General features: G+C 45.6%; 1 protein-coding gene across 1 annotated transcript; it reads left to right on the top strand.

The window, feature by feature from the left end:
* Positions 1 to 10,304: 10,304 nt before the first annotated feature.
* Positions 10,305 to 26,164, top strand: LOC119449409 (uncharacterized). The gene is made up of 5 exons (XM_037712579.2): positions 10,305 to 10,844; positions 16,254 to 16,315; positions 17,946 to 18,050; positions 25,009 to 25,083; positions 25,680 to 26,164. The coding sequence occupies exons 1-5, from the start codon at positions 10,562 to 10,564 to the stop codon at positions 25,707 to 25,709; spliced, it is 555 nt and encodes a 184-aa protein (XP_037568507.1). The 5' UTR covers positions 10,305 to 10,561; the 3' UTR covers positions 25,710 to 26,164.
* Positions 26,165 to 26,204: the final 40 nt, after the last annotated feature.

Raw genomic sequence — 26,204 nt, 5'->3', positions numbered from 1 at the left:
TAGTTAGCTTAACCTCGGTTAAGGCTGTCCGTGTGACCGTGTGACAGGGGTATTATTAGCCCAAAAAAAAAATGCGATTACACACTATTGTGACCCTGTGTCCACGACAAGAGACGGACTCTTGAAGCAGACGAAGAAGAGACGAAAGCTTTATACAATATGTACAGATATGTACAGATATAGCAGGTAATAACTGGTAATAGCTGACATTAGCTGGTGACAGCTGGTAAGAGCGCACCAGACCGACGGGGCGGCCGGTGGCGACTAGGGGCGGAGAGCTGACGTCACCCGCGTCGCATTCTTCTTTTCAGTCCACAAAGGGCCAGTCCTGCCTTCTTTCCAGTCCACAAAGGGCCGGTCCTGCCTTAAATCCCTTTTGGGCTCCTCGTCGGCAGGAACGAGGCAGGGGCGGAGAGCTGACGTCACCCGCGTCGCATTCTTCTTTCCAGGGGGAAGATCTGGTGCCGCTTGAAATGACACGCGTCTAATTGCTTCGTCGCGGCAAAGATGGGTGCTTCTTGAAGTCCCCTTGCGCGTCGAATTCTTGATTTGTCGCGCAGAGGTGGAAGCTCCCGTCGCCTCGATAATAGGCACTTAGCACGGCACAACAGCACCCCCGCCGCCAGATAATGCATCCAGAGATCGAGCTGTCCGACGCAGCTCGGAAGGTTGGATGCGCCGGTTGTTGTCGATGGTTTGGAGGTACCGGCTTTGCCGCTTTTCCCGCCGGTAGTCTTTCCTGCTGCTCGGCCCTGAGAATGTCCACTGGAACGACCGAGAATCAACAACACCAAACCACTCCGGCCAAAGCAAGCACCCTTTGAATACTCGCCAAGCCTCCAGACCAAAATGAATGAACAAAGCCCTTCTGAGATCTGGTTGCGCTAAACAAAACAACAACAACAACAACAAAATTCCCGAACAACACGAGACACGTATCCGAGAGAGAAATTCGAGATACGGACCATTTTTTTTTTTCTTTAATTGTCAATGCATGAGGGTTAATCAAATCAGAATTGCTTCGCAAGCGATTCTCAACTGTAATGCGGGCGGGTTGGCAAAGATCAAGGTTGCCGAAGATGACTTAATTTTGCCCCCGAAAGCCATGACGCAAAGGCTAAGCGCTGCTAATCTATGCGCTTGGGCGCCACTTCGCAAAAGTGCTTAATGAAATCCGATAACCGCAAATGCCAACCGAAAGAGCCCACCGCTTAGTGCTGTCTAAATGCACTCGGCGAAACGAGTACCACATTTTTAAGCACAGAAGCGGTCCTAACACACTAAGTAACAAATACTAAAACTCACGCGAACTACATGAAAGCAAAGGTGGATCAAAATTATACACTGACACTTACAACTAACGCGTACAATACATAACCAAGTCATCAAACCAACTTGGCCCTCCTGGACGAGAAACATGCCAACATCTTCAGCGACTGCAGGGCAGCCATCCGCGCCTTCAGCGTTGGCGCCGTGTGTAAAGAAGCGTGTCGCATCCTCGACGGCAAAAGCATCGCCACCCACACTCTCACGTGGTTCCCCGCTCACATGGGATCCATCATGGGAGGCCCCACAAACCTCAACGAGCTGGCCCACTCCAAGGCGCGAGGTCTCACTTTCCGCGACCATGGAGAACTCCTCGGCCGGCCAGGAGTGGTGGAGAACAGAGATCAACCGACAACATACAATGAAATTACGCAGCACTTTTATCTCGGCAAGAAGTTAAATAGAGCGCAGGCATTGACCCTCAGATTATTGCAAACAGGTTCGTATCCCAGCCCGGCTTTATTACACAAGCTTTATCCCGACACTTATGCCAGTAGTTCTTGCAGGCACTGCAATGACTTCGCTAGCTTAGACCATATGCTCTGGCGTTGTCCCTCGTTACGAGGCACGGAACAAATAAATGAGGACAAGTGGCTCACCGCTATCAAGAGCCCCGATGCCGGGGCGCAACTATGGGCTGTCCAGACGGCCCACGATGCGGCGGTCGGGCATGGCCTCTGTCCCAACGTGGGAGCGGCCCGCTGCGCGCTGAGTCGCGCACCTCAGGACGTTCATTAAAGTTTTACATCCATCCATCCATCGAAACTAAAAATTTAGGCTTTGCCTAGCCTAGAAATACGTAAAAATAACAAACAAATGAAAATACTGACGCTTTCTCTACTCGAGCGTTCAGGAATCAGGCCTCAGTAAATTAATGATCAACAAACTAAAAAAATGTCGGTGTCTCGCGAAAAGAAAGGTCCAGAGCATAAAAAATGCGCTCTTGGCATATCCACCCTTTCCTACGCTCAACACGCGACTCAACTTTATCGCAAGAAAACACAGAAGAACAATATGATTACTAAAAGGACAATTAACAGAATGGGCTTTCAAATTACCATGGCACGTTCACAATCACTTGGTGCTCACAACCACACCCTTTGTGACGCGCTCGAGCCGGTCGACCATTCTCGGGTCTACGAGTTGTCCACTCGCGACACCAGAACAAAGCTGATTTGCAGGAAGTTCACACTACTGCCTCCAAACACTCGGGGAGCGGCGCATCCACGGACCCGCGTGCGCGCTGTCCCTTTGTCCGCTAGGCCGTCGCCGTTCTTTCCTCCAGGAAGGAAGCGGCCATTGAAGCAAGCTTTCGAGCGCACCCGGCGCTTCGCTACGTTCCTCCACGTTTTCCTTACGTGTTGGCGGTTAGCGCGCTTGACCTGGCTCGTATCGCCGCCCGAGTCCGACATTCTCGGCTTGCGTCTTCGTCGTTTGCCCTCGGCGCGGCTCGCAAAGCTTGCGGTCTTGGCACTCGTACTCGCAGGTACGCCCCCTTCTCGTCGCAACGATATCGCTCCGTGCGGCAAAACCAAGCTAGGCTCGTGGTCGTCGCTATATGTCTGTGCCTCTGACAGAACATGACTGCATCCGACGCCATCTGAGCTAGCCGGCTCGCCCTGAGGTCTCTCCTCAACTGACCGGATTTTATCGCTGCTATCGAGATCAAAAGGGCCACTGTCGGCCACTTTTTCCAGAGCGACCTCTCTAGACAGCGAAACAACATCGTGTTTGCGCGCGTCGCATAGCGTGTGCACCAATGGCATCACATCATTTGCTACGCATCCTAAGCTAGTTCCATCTCAATAGGCGGCCTGTCCTCGACAAGCTCGGTCTTGTCGCTATCGCCTTGGCCTTCGCAGTCGGCCTGACTTATAGCTTCAAAATGCCTCAACAGAGCAATCTTTCCCACATCATAGTGCCGATTCTCTGCATCAAGCAGGTGTTCCAGAACACACGCGAGATTCCAAGGGAGCAACAGGATCAACCGTTCGGACCAAAGGTCCCGGTTGACTCCTTCTTCTTCGCAAACTTTTTCGAAGTCTGCAAGAAAAGCAACAATGCTCTCGCCTGCCTTGAAATTGTGGAGATGGTATCGCGCTGTGCGCCATATCCATGTCTGAATTTCTCGACTGCGCTCTCACCTTGCCCTTTCCTCGGGGGCTCCTTCGCTTCTAACTCGCGCCTCTCGCGTTCATTTGCCTCTAGCTTTCGCTCCACAATCATCTCCCAAGCCTCTTCAGCTACCTCGATCGTCACGTCCTCTGCTCGCATCACGTCGAGAATCGCTTTCCTTGCCTTTTGGAGCCGACGGAAATACCCAACTCCTCGCAAATTTGAAGGAGGCGCTGAACTTGGAATTCTTCCATCGCGACCTCGTTCCTCGTGTTACTTACCCACAAAATTTACCCTTAGCTCAAACAAGAATCGAATATTTAAGGAAGGTAAATTCGTAATCCATAGCCTACCAAAAGAACAAAACACTCAAATCATAGCCTACCAAAACAAAACGCTCTTCTGACATCTGCCTGTGCTAGAGAGGTCTGGTGACTTGAAAAGCAAACATCGGGCACTCACCCAGCCAAAGTGGTTGACGCCGGTCGGTCTGGTAGCTGCCTTCGAGCGGTGTAGCAGGCGTCTTTGGTCCTCGTATCTCGCAGCTTGCCATTTGCTGTTCAGATACTGGTTCGCCAATCCTACAGCTGTCATCCGCTATTGTGCACCCGGGGTACACGACGAGAGACGGACTCTTGAAGCAGACGAAGAAGAGACGAAAGCTTTATACAATATATGTACAGATATAGTACACTATATGTACAAATATGTACAGATATAGCAGGTAATAACTGGTAATAGCTGCCATTAGCTGGTGATAGCTGGTAAAAGCAGTAAGAGCGCACCAGACCGACGGGGCGGCCGGTGGCGACTCTCAGTCCACAAAGGGCCGGTCCTGCCTTAAATCCCTTTTGGGCTCCTCGTTGGCAGGAACGAGGCAGGGGCGCAGAGCTGACGTCACCCGCGTCGCATTCTTCTTTCCACGGGGGAAGACCTGGTGCCGCTTGAAATGACTCGCGTATCTGAACGGCCATGATAGCACGTAAGTTCAAAGCGTACGCGGGTAGATTTACGAGGGAAATAGAGCAATGCGGGACAGGTGGGGAGTATTCGCGGGTTAACAAAAAGAGTATGCGCGGTATAACAAAATACTAGAAACGACCAATATAAAACAGAGCATTACTTCAAGGACGCGGATTGCTTCGTCGCGGCAAAGATGGGTGCTTCTTGAAGTTCCCTTGCGCGTCGAATTCTTGATTTGTCGCGCAGAAGTGGGAGCTCCCGTCGCCTCGATAATAGGCACGTAGCACGGCACAACAACACGCTACGGGTTGGGGAATACGACGGAACGACTGCGTGTGGCTAGAACCGAAGCTTGCCTACCGCTCTAGCCGCACGCACAGTGAGTGCACAATGAGTGGAAAGAAGCCTTGGCTGGGCGTAACGTATTTGTGGACCGCAAATAATTGCAGAGAGAAGAATCAAGAGTTACTGAAATGCCTTAAGTGCTGATATTAGGGGTTTCGGGAATGACGCCGAAATTATCCTATTAGGTGACATGAATGTCTACATACAGGATGTAGATGACTATACCGACAACAACGGTAAGTGAATGCTAGGTCTTTGTGAGCAACATAACCTCGTTATCGTGAATACAGGGTCTAAGTGTGATGGGCAGATCACATGGGAAGTGGGGAAACCGGCAATCGACCATTGATTACTGACTGATGACAGAATGAATTTATGGCAAGTTGAGAGAAATAGTCATTGGCGAGGAAGGGTATAACAGCATAGGGAGTGACCATAAAGGCATCATTTTGAAAATGGGATATGCAGTTAGGAAAGAGAGCAAGGAGCGAAGAATGACCAGTCCAAATTTGGACACTCAACAAATAACAAATATAGTCATACGAGTCGAGGAAGAGCTTGGCAAACAGCCAAGCAAAGAGTGGGAATATAGTGAGCTTCTAAGTGCAATTACGGCTGAAATACGAAAAGAGAAGCAACGTGCTCGTTGGAAAGAAAAAAAAAAGAAACCGAAAAGCTGATGGAACAGGGAGATACGAGAAGCGATCGCCGAACGACAGAAAGCATCACGAGAGCACAGGCAGGCAAAAAAAAAAAAAAAAAAAAAAAAAAAAAAAAAAAAAGCAGTTGTGGCAGGATGAAGGAGCCAGAAAGTTATGGTTCAAATGCTGGTTCCAGAAAAGATAAAAGGTGAAAGTGAACGTTGGTTGTCAGAAATACGTGAGAAAAAGAAGGCCGCACCCATAATATTTTGGAACCACATAAAATTATTAGGCAGGAAGCCTGGAACAATAAAACAACATATCCTAAACGAAGATGGAAACAAACTGGAAGAGGGCGCGGCTTTAAATTACATCCGAAAAACAACAACCGAATCTTTTCTAGGCAATGACGAGGTTGTCTTTGAGGAAAAAAAGAACATGTAAGAGAACCAGATGGAAAATGAGCTGGTGCTGACAAATTTCAACTGGAAGAAAGCCAAAGAGAAAATTCCTAAGCGCATAGCCACAGGCCTAGACGAGGTTCCCGTTAGGCTGATTAATGAACTAGGACCAATAAGTAAGGAAGCTGTGTTGAAAGCAGTAAAAAAAAATAATAATAAAAAAAATAAAATAAAAAAAAGCTTGAAATATTGACGAATACCAGAGAGTTAGCGACAAAGCAGAATTAATTTAATTTATAAAGGTAAGGGGGAAAATATAGAATTCACTCATATATAGACCGTTGACCATTACATCGGTAATATACACGCTAGCAATGCAGGCGATTAAATTAAAGCTGTATGAAACTTTTCACATTCTATTAATTCTGTATTGTACGTGTTGGACTCTTAGTGCTTGTCGTTAATTATTTTCAAGAGTTTTGTTAATACCCATCAGAATTACATTGTGATGCACCTAGCCGAAGTGTGCATGTGTGTATGTAACTGCCGTATTTGAAGAATATATTTTGTTGTGTTTTGACAACTCTGGGGTCTGACTCAGTCTTTGGACCACAACCGGTGTTCGCTGGCGCTCCAGAGGGCCCCTTATTAATTGTCCTTGCTTTTGTGGGTTATTTTCGGAAGCTGATAAGTCGGCTTTGGAATTTGGCCCGGCGTAGGCGCCTGGTTCATGGGGTGTGTGGCACCATTATTACAGAACCGTTCCGGAAGCTGCATACAAATGCTGACGGACTTAGCAGAGCCTTTTAGGCTGCAGCCTATGCTCATCTGAGAGGTTTCCTTAGAAGTTAAAGGCTTTAATGCTACGTTTTCATGTATTAATTCTGTTGTCTCTTCAGTTATTTTAGCACATTGAAGTTGATTGATAATCACTTAATCGCAATTTGTTCAGATAGATAAGCATTGCTCAAGTATGAAGCCTATTTCAAAAGGAGTTCCGCAAGGAAGTGTTTTGGGGCCCCTTCTTTTTATATCAATGATTTAACGAATATTTACCTAAGCGCGAAATATGTCCTGTATGCTGATGACGCCAGTATATTTGTTTCAGGAACAAACTGTACAGATATAGAGCATGAAACGAACCTCATGCTCTCTAAACTGAGGGACTGGTCAATAATGAACCTATTAGAAATAAATACAAAAAAAAAGAAAACTAAGCTGTGCTCTTTAGGCCTAAAAATAAGCCAGTGAATTCAAATATTAACATTATGTATGGGAACAGAACAATAGAAATGGTTACTAGTATGAAAACTCTCGGCGTAACGTTTTCGAGTAATATGCTTTGGGACGAGCATATTGACGCCCTTACAATCCAGTTATCTAGAGTCATTGGCATGATGTGGAAATGTAAATCACTCTAGGCCGTTTAAAGTTAAACTTCTAATTTATAACTCTCTTTTTTATGCATACCTCTATTATGGCTTATTGGAATGGGGTACAACCACTTTTGTTAATTTGCATAAATTTCTTGTCTTGCAAAAGAAGTTTGTTCGGCTGCTCTTTAATGTGCCCTACAATTCCCATACTATAAATTTATTTCAGGAAGCCAACATAATTTCTGTGTTAAAATTATACCAGTACAAGTTAACAACTGCCTTTAGGCGAGAAGTAAAACTGAACCGCTCCTTTCTACGAGAACTTTGTAGCCTTGAACTCAATGACAAATTTTATGTTACCCGTCATAAAGAAATATGGCGGGTGGTCACACCCGAACAAATTATTTAAGGGAAAAGCTATCATACACAATGCCAATGCTTCTAAATAAATATAATAATCTAGGCGTTGATGTCACGCAAATAACGTCCCAACAACTGAGAGACTTGTATGTGCAGGATTTTTAAGTTACTGGTTAAGTGTACTTCCTCTCGGTTAGTATGTATATAAAGTGTGTATGTATGTTTGTGTATGTATACATGTATATATGGGTATGCATATGAGTGTATGTGTATATACGGGTATATGAATGCATATATATATATATATATATATATATATATATATATATATATATATATATGCTCAGCGGCATCTACTTGTTTATTTTCCCCATGAGAATTACACAAGCTACCTAAGTATTTTTTTGACACCAGTGGCTCTGTATGCACACGCGTAGGTATGTGCATGTATATGTGCGTATGTGGGTACATGTAGGTATATATATATATATATATATATATATATATATATATATAATGCACATGTGTATACGTGTATCGATTGGTGTTGCCGAATACTCTGTAAGGGGGCTGCGGGCCTCGTCAAGCTGCCTCTACTGAAGCAGCTTTTACTTGCAGCGTCCTCCACCAAGTTGATGGAAATAAAATTATTATTATTATTATTATTATTATTATTATTATTATTATTATTATTATTATTATTATTATTATTATTATTATTATTATTATTATTATTATTACGACACACTATCGTGTGAAGGCTATCGTAATATTGGTGTCACCGATTAACATGAGCCTCCTGATCGATCGAGAGCCTACCGCTGCCACTCGAGTGGGCTGTCATTGAAAACCAAGTGACATAATTTCACTTGGAGCGAGACAGGGCAAAATATAGACTTTCTTCGATCGCCTCTGCTGTGTCTAGCCTGCCCAAATGACTGTTGAGAATTGCTTTGCAATATATTCTTTAGCTGCTTATTTTCTTTGAATGTGTTTTCTTTGAGAGCACCATTTGTAGAGGTCTGTATTCCGGGCTCTTTAACGGGTGCGTGTCTCACGTTTAGGACAATAGCCTTAATGGTGCTGTTGAAAGCACAGAGGGGGTTAGAGCGTTTGTTTTTATAGAATGTGGTCTGGCGTGCTGGAGGGCATTGGGAGGGTGCTCACTTTCGCCGAAATGGTTTGACGTTGATTTTCGGTCACTCCAGTGGGCTTTCTCAGAGCCAAGCAAAGGAAAGACCAGCGGATAAAAGGGCGGCAAAGCCGTTCCCTTAACCCCATCAAGAACGTCACTCAACCAGCACATCGCATACGTCGAGCCGCGTCGAACAGCTCAACTTCAGGATGTATTATCTGGCGGCGGGGGAGCTGTTGTGCCACACGTGCCTATCATCGAGGCGACGGGAGCTCCCACTTCCCCCGCAACGAATCAGGAATGCGACGCGGCTGATTTCAAGCAGCACCAGGCCTTCTCCGGGACGAAACAGGAATGCAACGCGGGTGACGTCAGCAACCGGCCCATTGTGAGGACAGAGAGTCGCCACCAGCCGCCCCGTTGGTCTGGTGCGCTCTTACTGCTACTGGTATGCTATTACCTGCTATGTCTGTACATATTGTATAAAGCGTTTCGTCTCCTCTTCGTCCGCTTCAAGAGTCCGTCTCTCGTTCTCCACCCCTTCCTAGATAACTGGTGACCGACCATGCGACACCAGTTTTGCTTCCACACGTTGACAGAAACACTTCAGGCGAAGCAGACTCCCATAAAGATTTGTCAGACGAAGCTGCAGCGTCCGGTGTGCAAAGCGCTCTACCACCCACTCCTGTTGAGCCATATATGCCACGTAGAAGTTCAAAAGCGCAAAAAAAAAAAAAAAGCTCCCCTGAGGACAGCAGTGCTTTCTGAAGCTTTCTGGCAGCTGTCTCATAAATGAACCGGTCGTGCACTTCAGCTTGCTTGCCAGCTTATAAGGAAGCTTTACCTCAAGAAATCCAATGAAATACATGGGAACGGAGGAATCGCTTTGCTCACCAACCACTGCACGTAATTTGTAATGGATGCATTCCCTTGGTATGCGGCGGGAAACAGACGACGAATGTGATTCGAACGCGAAATAACATGGATATATTGAAATCTATAAAGAAAATGCGTGGTATCGAGTTATCTGATTAAACTTGTAGAGCGTTTGCTCGCTCGTTCACACACACACACACACACACACACACACACACACACACACACACACACACACACACACACCACACACACACACACACACACACGCACGCACACACGCGCGCGCTCACACACACCACGCACACACACGCGCGCTACACACACACACACACACACACACACACACACACACGAAACCCATACGCGTGCAACACGGAACAAACGTCGCAACGCGCAATTGTGTAATCTTTAATAATTTCGCGTTGAGTGACTGCAAGTTAATGCACGCATGCGACGTGCGCGCACATTTTCTATTTGCTTTCATTATTTCGCCGCGCCTTTCCTCGTCGTTGAGCCGACGATCCTTCGCTCGCTTCAACCACGGCACAAAACTCACGCAATCATCCAAGTATACATGCACACACCACAGACACGCGTTCCCCAGCCAACTGGCGGCGTGTGCGCGGGGAAGGTCGACGCATTATCAGCGCGGCATCTCTCGAGTGCGAGGAGGCAAGAGAGATCATTTGCCCCGACCGTCACGACGCCGTTGGAGGGAACCAAAGCAATCGGAAGAAGCTCGGGGGGGGGGGGGGGGGGGGGGGAGGCTTCAGCCGCACTGCAGGACTTCAGCGTCACTCAAAGCGTTAACCAATCGCTCAGCATCTCGTCATAGGATTCAGCATCACCGCTTATATATAGACGTCGCCGCATCAAATGATTCGCCGTGGTAAATAGCGTAAGCGAAGCAGTGAGCGCTAGGTAAGATTGGCAGAGAGAAAAGACGCAAGCCGTAGAAGAAAGGGAAACGCAAGTGTCGGAGGAAAGCGCGCCTGTGATCAGCGCGTGGTTCATTGAGACATGTCCGTCGACGCGGGACGCCATGCCGTGCGCGCTGCGTGGCTTTCGCTGGCGCTGCTGGCATGCGGGGTCGTGCCGCCGCTGCAGTCGTCGGAGGCGGCCAGCCTGGCGGACCGCATCTTCGCCGGTTTCCTGAGCTTCGGCCGAGGCTTCTCCAATGCCACTCAGGGGTTCGTGGTGCGCGTACGGGGCCTCGTGAGCCGGGTTGGCGGCTCGTCCACGCCGGCCGGCGGCAACAAGGGCGCCGCCGTCAGGGACATCGACATCTTCGCCAGCGTGTGCAGTTGAGTGCGCTTCTTTTCTCCCGCCTATTATTCGGCACATCGTTGCCACGGCCAATCTGGCACGTATACACCCAAGTGGTAACCACTGCGCTTAATGGCAAGACGGGCACTCCGGCTAACTGTACTATTAGTTATGCATGTTAATCACTGGTTTTCACGTTTATGTATACATCACTGTCCATCACTTTTGCATCATCGATGAGGTCTTTCCAAGAAATATATTACTGGGTTATGACGGGTCGCAGGTTAAGTTTCAGAATTGTTATTATCTGTCTGTTGTTCTTTAAAGTGCTCGAAAATATCTGTACACACGGAACTATAGGTATAGTATAGGCAGCTGCTCACTGCAGCTTGGAACTACACTTGAGCCATAGTCTTCCGAAAACCTTGAAAGACCTTTCCATAACTGTGAAAGAATGCTGGTGGTAGTGAATAGGGGTGCTGTTGCTTCTAGCGGTGTTAACTTGGCAGTTGCTCCGCCTAAGGGCCCTTCTAGAACACAAAATACCATTCATGCTTGAGCTCAGAGTCGCGCAAAAATGCGAAAAAGCGCGGGGCCTCCTTTCGCTCTATTCGCGGTCTTTCCGGGAGCACCGTTACCTACAAGCACAACGAAATTCCCTGCACTTCGTCAAATAACCTCTTGCTCTGTGCAATGAAAAAAAAAAAAAAAAAAAAAAAACCACAGTACAAATGAGCTTCTCGTGGCCCGCATCGTTGCAGTCAGTGCAGAGGAAACAATTAGCACACCCTGTCTCGAATGATCAAGCTGAACTGAATGCCGAACTTGTTCGTATGTCCTTTAACGGTTGAATCATTTAACTACACATTACTTGTGCAGCAGCACCAAGAGAGACTGGAAATGGCGGCGAAGTGTCTCCTTGGAGAGCAGTATACGTTATTTGGTACTCGCGCCGGCACGAGACATCACTTTGCCCGCGTAGAACACGCCTATTTTTCAACACAACCACTTTCCACTCTGATGAAGCGAAAATACCCTGCTATTTTTCGGCTGGCTAGGGGCAGCTTTTACGAATTTTTTTGCCTTGTTTAGTGGAATGACCGACAGCGCCACGTGTGATGACTCTGGTTGCGCGGAGACCCTTGAACGTATTTTCTGAGACCGCCATCAATGAAGTGTACAGATACGCTCATGGCATGCGCTAGCTCGTGTTGATGGCGGATGGCTTTAGGAACGAACCATTTGAATGCTGACTTCACAAGTAGTCTCAGCAAGGTGCGACGAATGCATTGTTGAGATTCGTAAGGCCAACAAACTAGCACAAACGGCTTTAGCACTAAGTGGTGCTAACGGTGATCATCTGCAGTCAACACGTCCTGACTAAATTGCTGTAATCGTGTGCATTAACACACTCTCTCTCTGCTTCCCCCGACTCCCAGAGTAGAAGGGCAGCAAACCGAATTTCCTGTTCTGGTTCACCTCCCAGCCTTCTGTCGTCTCACTCTCTCTTTCCTTTTGTTTTCACTCCTGTGGGCCTCTGACAGTGCTTCACCTTCGAGCGTATGCCTGTCTGCTCTATTGTTACTAGAAATGCACACGTGGGAAAAAGGCATACACTGAAATAATGTTAAATAATATTTTCCTCTGCGGTTCTTGAGTAACACGAAGCCATTCTCTGCAGTCGCCGATGGTGGAAACTGGTTCATATACGGACTATGTATAGCGCTAAGGGACGGAATTGAGTACGCTGCAGTACACCCGTCGGTCTCTACGTGGACGTGATCCGTCTATGTGGACCTATGGGTGGTTTCGGTAATCTGAGTGCAAGAGCTCTTGTACCCGGCATATGCCTAGAGGATGGAACGCGTCAAAAGTATTCGTGGAATATTTTGAGTCGGCAAATGTCTGCGAAGAACCAGACTGGAACGATTAGAATTATCGAATGTTTGAAGCTGAGGACGTAGTGCATTTAGAGCAGCCTAAAATTGAGATCCAAGTCTGGCGTGCAATCTGCCAAATAGGGCGTTCTTGGATGCAGACAGTGGTAACTTTCATGCTATCAAAAATGAATAAGCACTGTTTCACTGGGACTTAAAAGGGCTGAGGCTGATGAATAACGCTCTGTGCATCAACGAATTCTGCTGTGCAATGCAAATTAGACAGAGCTGCATGTACGTATATTACCTTTGCGGTGCCCTTGTGCTAGTTGTATTCTGCTACACCCAGCCGCTTGAGCACAGATGCTTTGATGTTTGGCTTCAGCGTTGCCGCGCTTCGTAAGATTCTATGTGACCGCTTGTGAGTGACTGAATGATGAGCCCTACAGTGCTGCAGCGTTTTCTCGGATCTTTCATCTTGTAAAGATTTGCCTACTCTTTCCTTTCCCAGCACAGGATAGACGACAGGTTGAGCTGAGCTTGGTTTACCTCCACGACGATTTATTTGATCACTTTTCTCTCTATTGCTCTGCGGCGCAATTACTCGTACATGCAGGGGCAACGGCTTGAAAGCGAGCTTCCAAGTGCGGCAATAAAAAAAACATGAACAATTAAAAGAAACTTCTGGTCAATTATAGTTTCCTATTTCTACCGTTAATTTACAAACATGTCGTACTTATTATGCCAGTGACATATTCCCCTGTTTATTTATCCTCACCATAATTTATTTTACCCTTAAAGGCCCCAGTACGGCATTACAAAAGGGGGGAGCAGATACAAACAACAATTCATAAAGCTAGAAGCGTACGACAGTACAGACATAAAGTTGAAAATATATCTGTAGGGTTACATAGCATAGTACAGAAAACAACATGCAGCATGATATATGAATATTGCATATAACAAATTGTAATAAGTAGTACATAGCGGATAGAGCAAATACAAAAAGTTTACTAAAGTGAGAAGCATAACGCGATAAAGGCAAAAAAGTTTAAAAATATAACTATAAATTTACAGAGCAGAATAGAGGAAACAATATACAGCATTATATATGAATGTATGAATATGGCATAGTTGTAGCAAGTATAGTAACTAGTTACTTAAAATTTTCGGGTTTCCTATCACTTACAATGTCATCTGGGAGTTTATTTCAGTCATCAATGGCAGCAGGTAACAGTGATTGATTAAAAGCTACTGTTGTGCCGTATACACGCTGAACGCATAAGGAGGTAAACAGCCACTGCGAAGTACGTGCTGGAGGAAACAGAATGGTGTTACGTAAGTCGGGGAAGTTGCATTATAAGTTATGAAACAGGCTTAACACGGGCGATTCTTCGACGTTGAGCCGGAGGGTCCAGGGATGATTTAATGGCTGGCTGACACTTTGGTCACGGTCGTATACTGCGAGGGGACGGAGCGTGCGGCGCGATGTTGAACGGCTTCGATAGAGTTAACTAAGTATATCCTTGGTGTGGGCTACATAGTACCGAGGCTACTTTAATTTTGTGCCAATTAACGTATTGTACGCCCATTTTCGAACTGATGCATGAGAAAGTTCTGTTATACATCGATTGCCAAGGGGACAGACAGACAGACATGAACTTTATTTGGTTCTGAGAAACTACGTGGGAACCCCGTGTGGGAGGTGCGTAGTAGTCGCTAGTCGCGTCCACGTAGGGGCAGGAAGACCGTGGTCCTCCGCCCTTTCGCAGGCCAAGGGGAGATTGAAAATACTTCGGGTATACTCCATTTATATATGTTAGAAAAAATAATATTACCGAGTTAAAAAATTAATCTATTATTTAAGAACATATAAATAAATAAAGATACTGACAATGACGGTAAATATTATAAGGGCGATGACGCCGCAACGGAGAGTTCACTTGAAATCTATTGTCTGTCCGCGCCGCTATATACCCGTGTAACACGTTTTGTGGTCTTTATCCGTTGGTGCAAGAGTCCTCCGCGTGTTAACATAGATCCAAACACACAGCCCAGTTCAAGTTCAGTTTATAGTTTAGGCACAAATCTGGTGGACCGTGTGCTTATCACAAACGTTGGTCTATCACTGCGTCTATTCCAAGAATTCTCGCGAGGCCAAAGAAAGCGCGCGGAACAGCAATTAAGTGAATGGTGAGCTCTTTATATCTATTTTGAAGTCTATGATTAAATTTGTCTTTTCTTTTGCTGGTTGATTCGTTATTATCGCTTTAATAGGCCTGTTTGATTCTGACTTCAGGAGTAAATTGATAGTACCTTGTACGCGCTCCCTTTCTCATATTATTTCACTGCTCTCGATTACTTAGTCCCAACCAATTTCTACTTTAATCCACACGACTTTACTGGTATGTATTCGCGATTTCAAGATCCAAATGTTTTCACCGCAATAATTTGTTTTTTCTCTAGCGAAGGATGAAAAGTCAGCAGTGAACAACTATAAGAGCTGAAGATGTTGAAGAACGTCATGAACAACATTCAGAATATATGGATGCGGACACACTTCCTTCCCTTTCTTTCTTTCTTTCTTTCTTTCTTTCTTTCTTTCTTTCTTTCTTTCTTTCTTTCTTTCTTTCTTTCTTTCTTTCTTTCTTTCTTTCTTTCTTTCTTTCTTTCTTTCTTTCTTTCTTTCCCTATTTATTTATTTATTTATTTATTTATTTATTTATTTATTTATTTATTTATTTATTTATTCGGGTACTATTGCTAACTTTTCACACCACGCTTAGAGTTCAGCCCATAGCATTTTCCCAAGAAACTGCTGTCTAACGCGTCAAATTTGTCGTTCCTTCGGAATCGCTTTCCAATTAAGAGAGCTTCACTCGATCAAAAATGTCGTGTCTTCCGTTTTACTTGTCACCGCAGGTTTGCTGAACGTTCGTTTCTTTAAAAATTCCAACAGCTTGCTTTGCGTCTTATGAAGATTCAACGTTATTAATTTTTTTTATTATTAACCGTATCCACGGAGATTTAGGTGCCAGTTAGACGGCGCCGGCTGCTCCTCTTGTTTCAATTTACAGATGCACTCGAACAACGCTTAAAACAAATAAAGCTATGATTATATGTCATATCTGCCATTAACCATGATGTTTTTGTTAACGAGTTGAATATTTTCCTAATTGTGTGATTATTTCTGTGCTGAGTGCTTACTTGCTTATGTTGTTCTTTCTGCATAGAATTATACCACTGTATATTACGAATTAATTGTAACCGACTCCCTCCCCCCTTGTAATGCCCGAATGGGCCTTGAGGGCATATGAATAAAGAAAGTGACAGCGTTGTCGTATTAACAATCTCAGTGTTGAATGCCATTTTAGTCCTTATTATTATACAACGATGGGCAAGTTTGTTCAAGTCAGATTAAATGCAATTATGGCAGTCATTTGACATTTAGTATCATTGTGCTCAAGTACGCACCGTTTTTCTTGAAATGAAATATGTAAATGCTGCCATTTTGAGTTACATTGTCTACATTCAAGTTACTGATCAGAAACCATTACTACTTGTTTCAGGTCTCAGCGGCACGAATCGGCGTCTCCTGATCAAGTGTTTAGATGAAAACAATGAAAATTTGGTGAGTGTGAGACATTAGTGTCTGAGACCCGCCGCGGTGGCTCAGTCAGCTAAGGCGTTGCGCTGCTGAGCACGAGGTCGCGGGATCGAATCCCGGCCGCGGCGGCCGCATTTCGATGGAGGTGAAATGCAAAAACGTCTGTGTGCTTGCGTTGTAGTGCACGTTAAAGAACAGCAGGTGGTCAAAATTAATCCGGAGCCCTCCACTACGGCGTGCATCATAATCAGAACTGGTTTTGGCACGTAAAACCCCACTAAGAGGACGAAGGTTAGCTTCAGAGGGTGCTGACAATACAGTCCCTCGATAACTAGGAGCACTATACATTTAATCGTAAGGCTCCGTCTCTCCTGTTAGTATGTGATAGAATAGCTCGGGTTTTATTTTATTTTCTTCTTTTCTTTATCGCGCGGTTTGTTGAACTTCTCGTTTCGAAGCGAAACTTTCTTGTTCACCAAGAACAACGCCAAGAACAATTTTTTTTCGTGTCTTCCTAATTGCGGTGTCATTAAACATAGTTCTCGAACTGAAGTTTCCTTGCTTAAAGAAAATGACACTTTGATACAGCCCGCAACTGTAGCAATGAACGGTGAGCAGCAGCGTAATTGGCGAAAATGTGCCACAACGACTAGCGCCATTGTGCGTCGAAATGAAGTGAGCACAAGGAAAATGTAAATCTTCGGTTGAGGCGAGCCGCGCAAAAGTAAAGATTCTTGCACACGAATATTGTTAACAAACTAGAAAATATATGATACGTGTTTTCGTGCAATGCTATACCAATAACGCCATGCAACGGAGCGATAGACGTAACTCATTTCAGTTTTTAATGAATAAACAATTATCTTGTGGGAGTGTAACGGGTTCAAACAATGCGAAACCGAGAATTACCAAATATGAGGCTTCGGTCTCTGCATTCTGACTGATGTCGTCTGATTGCGTCTCGGATGTGTGTATATCATGGTGCGTGACAAGATCACGTAGGCACGTGGCTATGCAAGAGCCGTCTTTGCATGACTCCAAGTAGATTCCAGCGAGATTTCTGATAAAAAATAAAGAAAGCTCCAGTGTAGCACAGCGGGGATCGGCGTGCCAATTCATGAATTGGTTCTACAACGAGCAGCAGCGCTGTGGGTTGAAATGAAGTGAGCGCGAGAAAAATGTAAATGGGCTGCGGTTGAGGTGAGCCGTGATATGCAAACTCCAGCACGGGGCTGTTAGTCACCGAAAATACGCTGGCGGTGAAGAAAAAAAAAGCAAGGTGGAGAGTCCTGTCGAAACTTAGCAATGCTACATGCCTCGCCCCTTGTCGGTATGCTGCCACGACGCACTTGTGACACTTTAGTGTGGCATGTGTAAACAGGAAAGACATAACTCGCGGTGTATAGGTCCACCGTAATTTGATGCGCTTTAGGGCGTGTCTCCTTGCTTAGTCAGCGACAGTACCTTCGCAAACATCGGTATGGTTTGCTTAAAAAGATAGGTGGCAAAAAAAGTTAAGTAGAACTTGTTGGGATACCTTTTTGTTCATGTTAGGTGTGTGGAATGCGATAACACAGAGGGGAAAGGGAAGATTGGGGACGGGAGGTGTGGAATTGCTGTTAACGTTACCCATATGCTATCTGGCTGTGCGTAGCTGAAACCGGACTGGCAAGATTGCATCGGATCTGCAAAAGTCGAAGTGCTGACAGTGGAGGATCTCTACCATTGGGCTTGTTCCAGGCTGTCTACAGCAACAGAGGTATGACTTCCCGGATGTGGAGATTGCGTACAAGTGTGTGACCCCGCGCGTGCACATTTCTTGCAGCACCGGAATGGCAGCTTCGTATTAATACATTTTCTGGTCAAACTGTAACCTATCTGTGCCATTCATCATAATCGCATGTGTCGGGGCGTCGTTCAAATATAAATTAAATTTGGGGTTTGGCAACAGGAACCGTTTGTTGAGATGTAACCACCAACTTACTAGTGACATTTTATGAGAAAAGAAATGGCCGCAATCATACTCTACATATTGTTGAAAAATGCTCAAAATCATATTGAAGTGTTCAATATATTTGCTTAGCACCGCAATTTTTACTTGCGTAGGGGCTCTGCGGCACCACGCACACATCAACTTTACGAAATCGAGGAGAGGCGAAAATTGGCTGTTATTTTCATGGTCGACAACACGTCGACGCACACTAAATCAGAATTTAGAGTGTGTCGTGCTAGTTTTACCAAATGAAAATAAAACATTTGCATGCACTCGCCTTGCGGACATGAAACGCCTCGTTTTCACAAAACGATAAAAGCTTTCAATTAAGAGACGTTTCCCTGCCCTCATGTTCAACGTTCGTTATTTATTGTTGCGTTTTGCTAACGTACATGTTCACCCGTCACAAGATGTTTATAGTCGTCCAATAACTAAACCACGTTGCATTTACTTAGTAGCTCCAGGAGAAGCGATAACTTGATACTACAAGTTGATTTTCTTCCTGCGATGGACAAGTATGAGGCACATCTAGATAACGGTACAGAGCAGCCCCAGATGAATTTTATTTCATATTAGAAATAAGTTAGGTGTGCAGACACAAGAAGAGGGAAACGGACAACACCGTCCCCTTGTGTCTCCACGCCTAACTTCTTATTTCTTATTTAATTCTATTTGACTCGAATCTCTGCCAACGTTCTGCTATTATAAGAATTGTCCTTGCTGTGTCGATGGTTTTCTGTAGATCAAGGTTAACAAAGTTATCAAAGCGTAAGGAATGCACTATACACTGCAGAGGGCACTATTGATGGCGGCCGAGGCCTCCCCTAACAATGGCCCCTCTTGACTAAATTCCGCATTTCTTAATTGAACTACTGCTGTTTGAGGTTTCCTATACGTATTTCATAGTCATTCCATTCATCGGTGTAAAACATAAAGAAAATGAAAAAAAAAAAAACAGAAAATATAATGTGCGCCCATTCGAAAGAAAATATTCAGAGGTGATTTAGCAGTAAATGCGAGAGAAATGCGTTCGCATTACGTCGCACCTCTTTCAGGTCCATGTTTTAAAGTCCATCAGTGTAGACATTTGGGCTTGTTGGTGTAACATGGTTGCAGATTTTCTTCTTGTAGCGCAAAAACACACGGACGTAGAAGAAGAACGTGTGTGTGTCTCTGTTCTTCTTCTACGTCCGCGTGTTTTTGCGCTACAAGAAGAAAATCTGCAACCATGATTTAAACCGCGTTCACCACATTGCAAAGTCAGGAGCTCACTCGACATGCCTCTTCGAGGACCGAAGTGGAACTCACGGTGCATGTCCGGAGAAGGCCGCGCTCAGTGTCACTACAGATACATGGTGTTTCAGCAAACACTTTCAAATATTTTTACATGTTGCCTGTGGCAGGTAGCACAATTCTAGTTCATCAGCTCGGGCTACTCAAAGAGGCGGGAATTACTTGCACAAAAAAAAAAAAAAACAGAAATGCATAATCGACAAAGTAACAAAAATTCACTAATTAAGTTTTTAACTAATTACCGTATGGCCCATATTTCCATTTACAAATTCTAGCCGTGGAGTTCGCAAGGCAGATTTACTTGGAATGAATTCTCGGGATGACACCAGTTTCCAGATATTAATTCCCGAACTTCGCGGAGAAATCCACTGGCGCTCCAGCTTACTTTAACAAAACGTCGGTTTAGGTATCGAAGCGCAAAAGTATAACTGTAACGCCAATGCATTTCTCCGAAAAGTTCCTTCCCCTTCCTCCTTTCTTGCGGAAGGTGGGGGAGACGCAAGTGTCTCCTCACCTTCCGCTCTCTCCCCCTTCCTCCTTTCTTACGATGGACCTTTTAAAAGCTGCACACCGCCATCCCCTGAAGAAGGAGCCGAATTGCGTGACTCCGAAACGTCGGGCTAATAAATTCCTTTATTTGGTGGGAGTCACTCTCTAAGTGTTAATCAGTTTTCCCAACCAGACAGGTAATTCTGTCGACATGTTTAGCTTCAATTCCCAGTTAAGCGGTCTCACGTATGAATGAAAACTGTCGCTCAAACTTATTTGATAAATTAATTTGTTTCGTTATTTCTTGCACAATGAAGCGACTGCTGAGTTCGCGCACCTGTCGAGCAGACTGCGGCTAATTTTTTCCAACCTTTTTCTGTTGGACCTTTTGCGTGCCCGTTTTTCAGCGCAAGAGCAGCCGTCTGTTTACACGACGTAAGCCGTCGCTTTTCTTTCGCGCCAGCTTGAAGGAAACCGGGCTCGCGGCCCGAGCGAGCAGATGCGCGTTTCGTCACAAAATAAACGTGAATTGAGGCAGAACATAAGAGGGCGGTGCGAGAGAGCGCGTGTATGCCCAACGGTTATGCTTTCCGCGACGGGCGTGGCATGCAAACACGCCAGTGACGGTTTCTTTGTTGACTCGAATCATCTGTGACGGAGCTCCTCTTCCGGGGAGAGGGGGGTCTCTCAAGGACCCGCGTCTGTCGGTCAAGTGGCGACATCGCACGACTCGTGCCTACGTGGGACGGTTTGCTCCGGCCCGTAATAGCCGCGGAGTCACGTCTTGCCGTGCCGCCAGCAGCGGCGGTCGTTAGTGGACTGGCTCGCTCCGCTCCTTGCGTGGCCATGCAACATGCAATGCCCCAACAATCCGCTGCAATCTTTCGCCGTTGGGCAAGTTCTCCCGCTGCATGGATCGCTAGTACGCGCGCATATGTGTACATTGACGGGACTACGCGGCCTGCGCGTGCGTTTCCGTGGTTGCAGAGTGGTGCGCAAGGTCATTCATACTTGCCGTTAACGGTGACCACTGCCTCATAAACGGTCAGAATCACCTCACGAAATACCTTAAAATTTTCGCAAGTGCAGAGCCCGCGTGTGTGCGACTAACGCATTCTAAATATATCCTTAAAAAAAAAAAAAAAACCTTGGTGCGGTTGCAGCATTTATACTTGCGACACCAGCCAGTATACAGTCGAATCCGAAATAACGAACCTGGGTAAATCAAATTATCCGCTATATCAAATGCGCGATAGTTACTGACCAATACTCAAGTAAACAACTCATAACGAACTGCACATTGGATATATCGAAATCGGGGCGTCCTCTTGGAGCATTAGGGCGTCACCGGGCTACACAATCTCTCTCTCTCTCTCTCTCTCTCTCTCTCTCTCTCTCTCTCTATATATATATATATATATATATATATATATATATATATATATATATATATATATATGGCGTTTTACGTGCTAGAACTACAATCTGATTATGAGGCACGCCATAGTGGGGGACTCTGGAATAATTTGGAGCACCTGGGGTTCTTTAACGTGCACCTAAATCCAAGTACACGGTTGTTTTCGCATTTCGCCCTCATCGAAAAGCGGCCGCCGTCGTCGTACACAATCTAGCCGATAAAGATAGGCGCAGCTCAGCTGTCCCGCGCATTCCTCTTTGCAGTCACGAGAGAAAAAGGGGCTGAGACTTTTAACTACATAGCCTGCACGAAATGTTCTCGAAAGCGTTAAATTGTCTTAAACGGCAGTGAAGAGCAAGACAAGCTCGAGACGGTTTTCTCGCCGGGTCTGGGCAAGCCGAATGATCTAGAAAGAGGTCGGCAAGATTTGGGCGCAGCGGCACCTTACATTTCGCCCTGATAGAGAGCCAGATGTTTCTCCAACATTTGAGGCACGGCTGAAGAAGGCAAGCTTGGTATCGCTTTTCAGATAGCCACGCTTGCTCTAATCGCGAGCCGCCGCTCGACGCCAGAGCGGAGTATTTCCTAGACAGCTGCATCCGCCTAGTTGAGCGCAGACATTTCACATAACCGCAGCGCCGAACGTTCTCAAGTCTAAGCGACACCAACACTTATTACATACTGCTGAGTAAGTGTTTGCGAATTTAAGGGTTCCATTCCTGGTCGCTCTGGTCGTATTCCGAAGGAGGCGTTTGTGTACGAAAACGCTTGTGTACCGTGCTTTGGGTGCTCGTTAAAGAATCCTATAGGTGGTCAAAATTAAATCAAGAGCCCCCCCACTATGGCGTTCTTCTTAATTAACTGTGCAGTTTCAGGCCGTTAGGCCTCACAGTTGAATAAATTATCGAATAGAGAAAGATGATCGCGTGGTAGTTGAGCTGTTTAACTCTCAAAACCTGCAGCTGCAGTTGTGGCTTGTATGCCGTTGTTTAGAAGGGCGAAAGTGGTCCGCTCAAGAGCGTGGAAAGCTAGATGGAAAGCGACACAAACCGAAGGACGTGAAAGGAACACCTGCATCGAAAGCTCACGATCGATTGAATTAGTTTTATTGAGTTGGTACTGCAGTATAGGATCCGTCACTAGGCCACGGTTCGTTAGGTTTATTCGCCGGAAGCGAATTAGGCTTGTCGAGTCACTTTAAGTTCAGATCGATCACTTTGGTTATGAGTGGGCAGCAAAAAAAATTGCCTCCAATTATAAGCAGCAAAAGCTCACGCCTTTCTTAATCCAGAATTCCCGCCTCAATGCTCAGTTTGGAGCACATTGTTGTGCCACACCGCGCGCCTTCATCAGGTGACGATGCTTCCCCCTTGCGTGCTCAGCGGGTGCTCCCGCGGGTGCATCCGTGACCGTGACAAGCGGGTGCTCGCAGGCGCGAGCACCCGCTTTTCTTCGCGCCTGCGAGAGAGGAACGATGGTATTTCTAAATAAACGCATCACTGTTTTGAAGATCCAAATATAATCTTACTATCAGGGAGGGAGCAGTCTACCTGACTGCAGCAGTATTTTTTTATTTGGGGTGTTGCTACGCTGCGCTCCGCAACACCCCAACGACCGCCGCTTCGCGTTGGCGCCCGGCACCGCGGCTTCCGCCGTGGCACCGGGACTCAAACGCGAGCAGTATCCGCTTGTTTACACCACCACAGTTCACCGAGATCAAAAGCCGTTATGCCACACCACCACTACTGCAAGGAGTTCCGCCACTAGAACAAACGCTACAATAATAAAGCGCGGCCGGCGTGGCCCAGACACCGCCACACATTCAACGCGCCCTAAACGATTCGCTCCCTACGCACGTAGGAGCTGCGCTCGGCAAGGTCGCTGCGCCGGTCCCAGAGATAAGAGAGCCACGCTCAGCGGAGACCAGTGCCTCAAAAGTCCCTAAGCGATTATGTCTCTAGGCACCTAGGAGCTCCACGATTGCCATGACAACACGTGTTAAGCGGAAGTCACGTGACCCGCAGTGCCACGACGCCGCTGTACCTACTAGCAATTGTAAAGTCACTGCCGGATACAGGGTGTTTTAGCGAACACTTTCAAAAATTTTTAAAGGTTGCCTGCGGCAGATAGCGCAATACTAGTTCATGAGCTGGTCTACTTGAAGAGGCGGACAAACAATTGAAATGCATAACCGACTAATTACCAAAATTCACTAATTAAGTTTTTAACTAATGACCTTATGACCCATATTGCAATTTACAAATTCTAGCCGTGGAGTTCACAATGCGGATCCACTTGGAACGAATTGTCAGGATGACACCAGTTTCGAGATATTAATTCCCGAACTTTGCGAAGAAATGCATTGGCGTTACAGTTACTTTTTAACAAAACGTCGCTTTATGCATTGAAGCACGAAAGTAACTGCATTTAGTAACTGCAAGATCGCAAAGTTCTCTCCGCAAAGTTCGGGAACTAATATCTCGAAACTGGTGTCATCCTGACAATTCGTTCCAAGTGGATCTGCATTGCGAACTCAACGGCTAGAATTTGTAAATGGCAATATGGGTCATAAGGTAATTAGTTAAAAACTGAATTAGGGAATTTTTGTTAATTAGTTGATTTTGGCATTTCCGTTCTTTCTGCAAGTAATCTCCGCCTCTTCGAGTAGACCAGCTCATGAACTAGAATTGTGCTATCTGCCACAGGCAACCTTTAAAGATTTTTGAAAGTGTTCGCTATTGAAATCTCAGAAGGGGAGAGATGCACGCGCGCTAGAAGGGGGCAGTGCGCATCCTTCCTTCTACTCAGGCTACGGCGGCTGAGCGCCCTATCAATTGGGGGCAATCTGCGATAGGTTCGAAGGCAGCCCGACATAACTGATGGCTTCGTGTGCGCGGTGTTCTCGCGCGCCTAGTTCGCATTGAAGCGAGAGGCCGCACGAAGAGAAATTGCCGCTCTTCATCACGCCAGCGTTCTGACAGCGAGTATCCGCGATCATCGATTGAAAGGTGTTCGTGTTGGCTGGTGAGCGCGTGACATCGTGTTTGTTAATTTAGTTAATAACCCCATGTTTACAGCAGTTTATGTACCTATAACTACTATATATTATACTATACATTATAAAACTACTAAACTTACTTCGTATAACTGTCTAATAACTTGTTATGGCAATCAATGCTTCGCCTTTCGGTCAAAACAGCGACTTTCTTCATTCAATGAAGCTATGCAAGGAATTGTGAACTAGTGCACTCTGAGCAGTAACATGAATGCGCTATGTACCTGTTGAATATGGGCATATCTGACTTCCTGCCTTTGTTGCATTTTATGTCCATCGAAGGCAAATTAACCTTCAAGAACCCAGCTGCGTTTTTGCGACTATAAATAAGGCGTTGGAGACTAATGTAGACATGGTTTAACTCTTACGCGTTTGTTTGACATTATTTTACTACCTCCAGCGCAGTCTTCCTGTGTGCACTTTTTGAGCATTTTATTATTTAATGAGCACAACTTTTTGTAACTTGCCAGTTGCAGGAATTCCGCAATACATCCCAGTGCCTGTTGGAGGGGATGGAGATATCCGACATAGCAGCGGGAATCAGAGTGAGTACTACATTCTAAATGTTAAAAAAAGCTCCTAATCTTGAGGGTTTTTCTATCTGTTAGGCTGTTTGTTATACTGCGCATTTGAAGAAAAATGTTTCGAGCTTCATGATCCTTGTCGTTCAGAAGTTTCAAAGCAATGATAAACTAAGTAGTGCCGGTTTCTTGCCTGTTAAAATTGAAATATACACAGGGTCTTTAGTTATTATTGATCGAAACAATCAAAGTAAATTTATTTTTTCTTAAGCATATGTCTAGAGTAATAAGGAAATGATACAAAACAACGAAGGACAGCTAACAGTCAGTAACTATAATTAACCGAGCGTCGTTGATTTTCATACAGAGTCGCTATATTAGAAACTACACGACCGCAATCAATTTATAATTCTGCAGTGTGCAGTGCCAATATAATTTGATGGTTATGATCCAATTTATAAATAAAGCATTAATATTCTTTTCAACCTACGTTCTCAACACATAAGCCAGTTGGCTTGGAGAATGATGAAATCACAATGAAATCAAGCGAAAAATTTGTTATAACGGCGCATCAAAAGTAACCCTGAAAGTCAAAATCCTTTATGCGGCTTTACTCGCAGGAATGCAAGGGCAGCTCCAGGACGTTCTGACGGGTCGCCAACACATGGTTTGCTGTGGGAAACACCACGACACCGCTGTACTCGGTGCATTTTGCGTGTAATTCTATTGCTATGCCTAACGAGAGTTATCCTCACAAGCTTCTACGCTGTACCCGACTCACGATTACAGTTTTTCCGGAATACGCGTTTACTACGTGCCTGCCCCACCACAAGGTCATAGTTTTCAGCTTAAAAGCGAGTACGCAAAGAAACCATGCAGGTAGGAATAAATTGACATAAAACTCATTTGTTCTCCTTGGGATCGCTTTCTTTGTGAAGGTTTGTGGTTTTGTACTCATTTTCCCCTTGCCATTTTAATTATTTTAAATGCCAAGCATTTCTTTGGCAGGCCTGAGCCAAGGTTAAACGCGAGGCCGTCCAAGGTTACAGAGTTTGTCGCTGATGCGCGCGTACCCCCATGCACCCGCTCGCTGGCCGCTATTGGCGCGGCCCTTTCTTGCTACACGCGCATGCGCGCGCTCGCCT

This window comes from Dermacentor silvarum, chromosome 4 (assembly GCF_013339745.2).
Source record: "Dermacentor silvarum isolate Dsil-2018 chromosome 4, BIME_Dsil_1.4, whole genome shotgun sequence".
In the NCBI taxonomy this organism is placed as follows: domain Eukaryota; kingdom Metazoa; phylum Arthropoda; class Arachnida; order Ixodida; family Ixodidae; genus Dermacentor; species Dermacentor silvarum.
This window is presented reverse-complemented; position numbering and strand designations above follow the sequence as displayed.

What these genes read in the sequence shown, in the direction of transcription:
- LOC119449409 (XM_037712579.2), top strand. Translation starts at nt 10,562, where the DNA reads ATGTCCGTCGACGCGGGACGCCATGCCGTGCGCGCTGCGTGGCTTTCG. An exon ending in ATGAAAACAATGAAAATTTG is followed by an intron (nt 16,316 to 17,945) that starts GTGAGTGTGAGA and finishes GGCTGTGCGTAG; the next exon opens with CTGAAACCGGACTGGCAAGA. An exon ending in ACATAGCAGCGGGAATCAGA is followed by an intron (nt 25,084 to 25,679) that starts GTGAGTACTACA and finishes CTTTACTCGCAG; the next exon opens with GAATGCAAGGGCAGCTCCAG.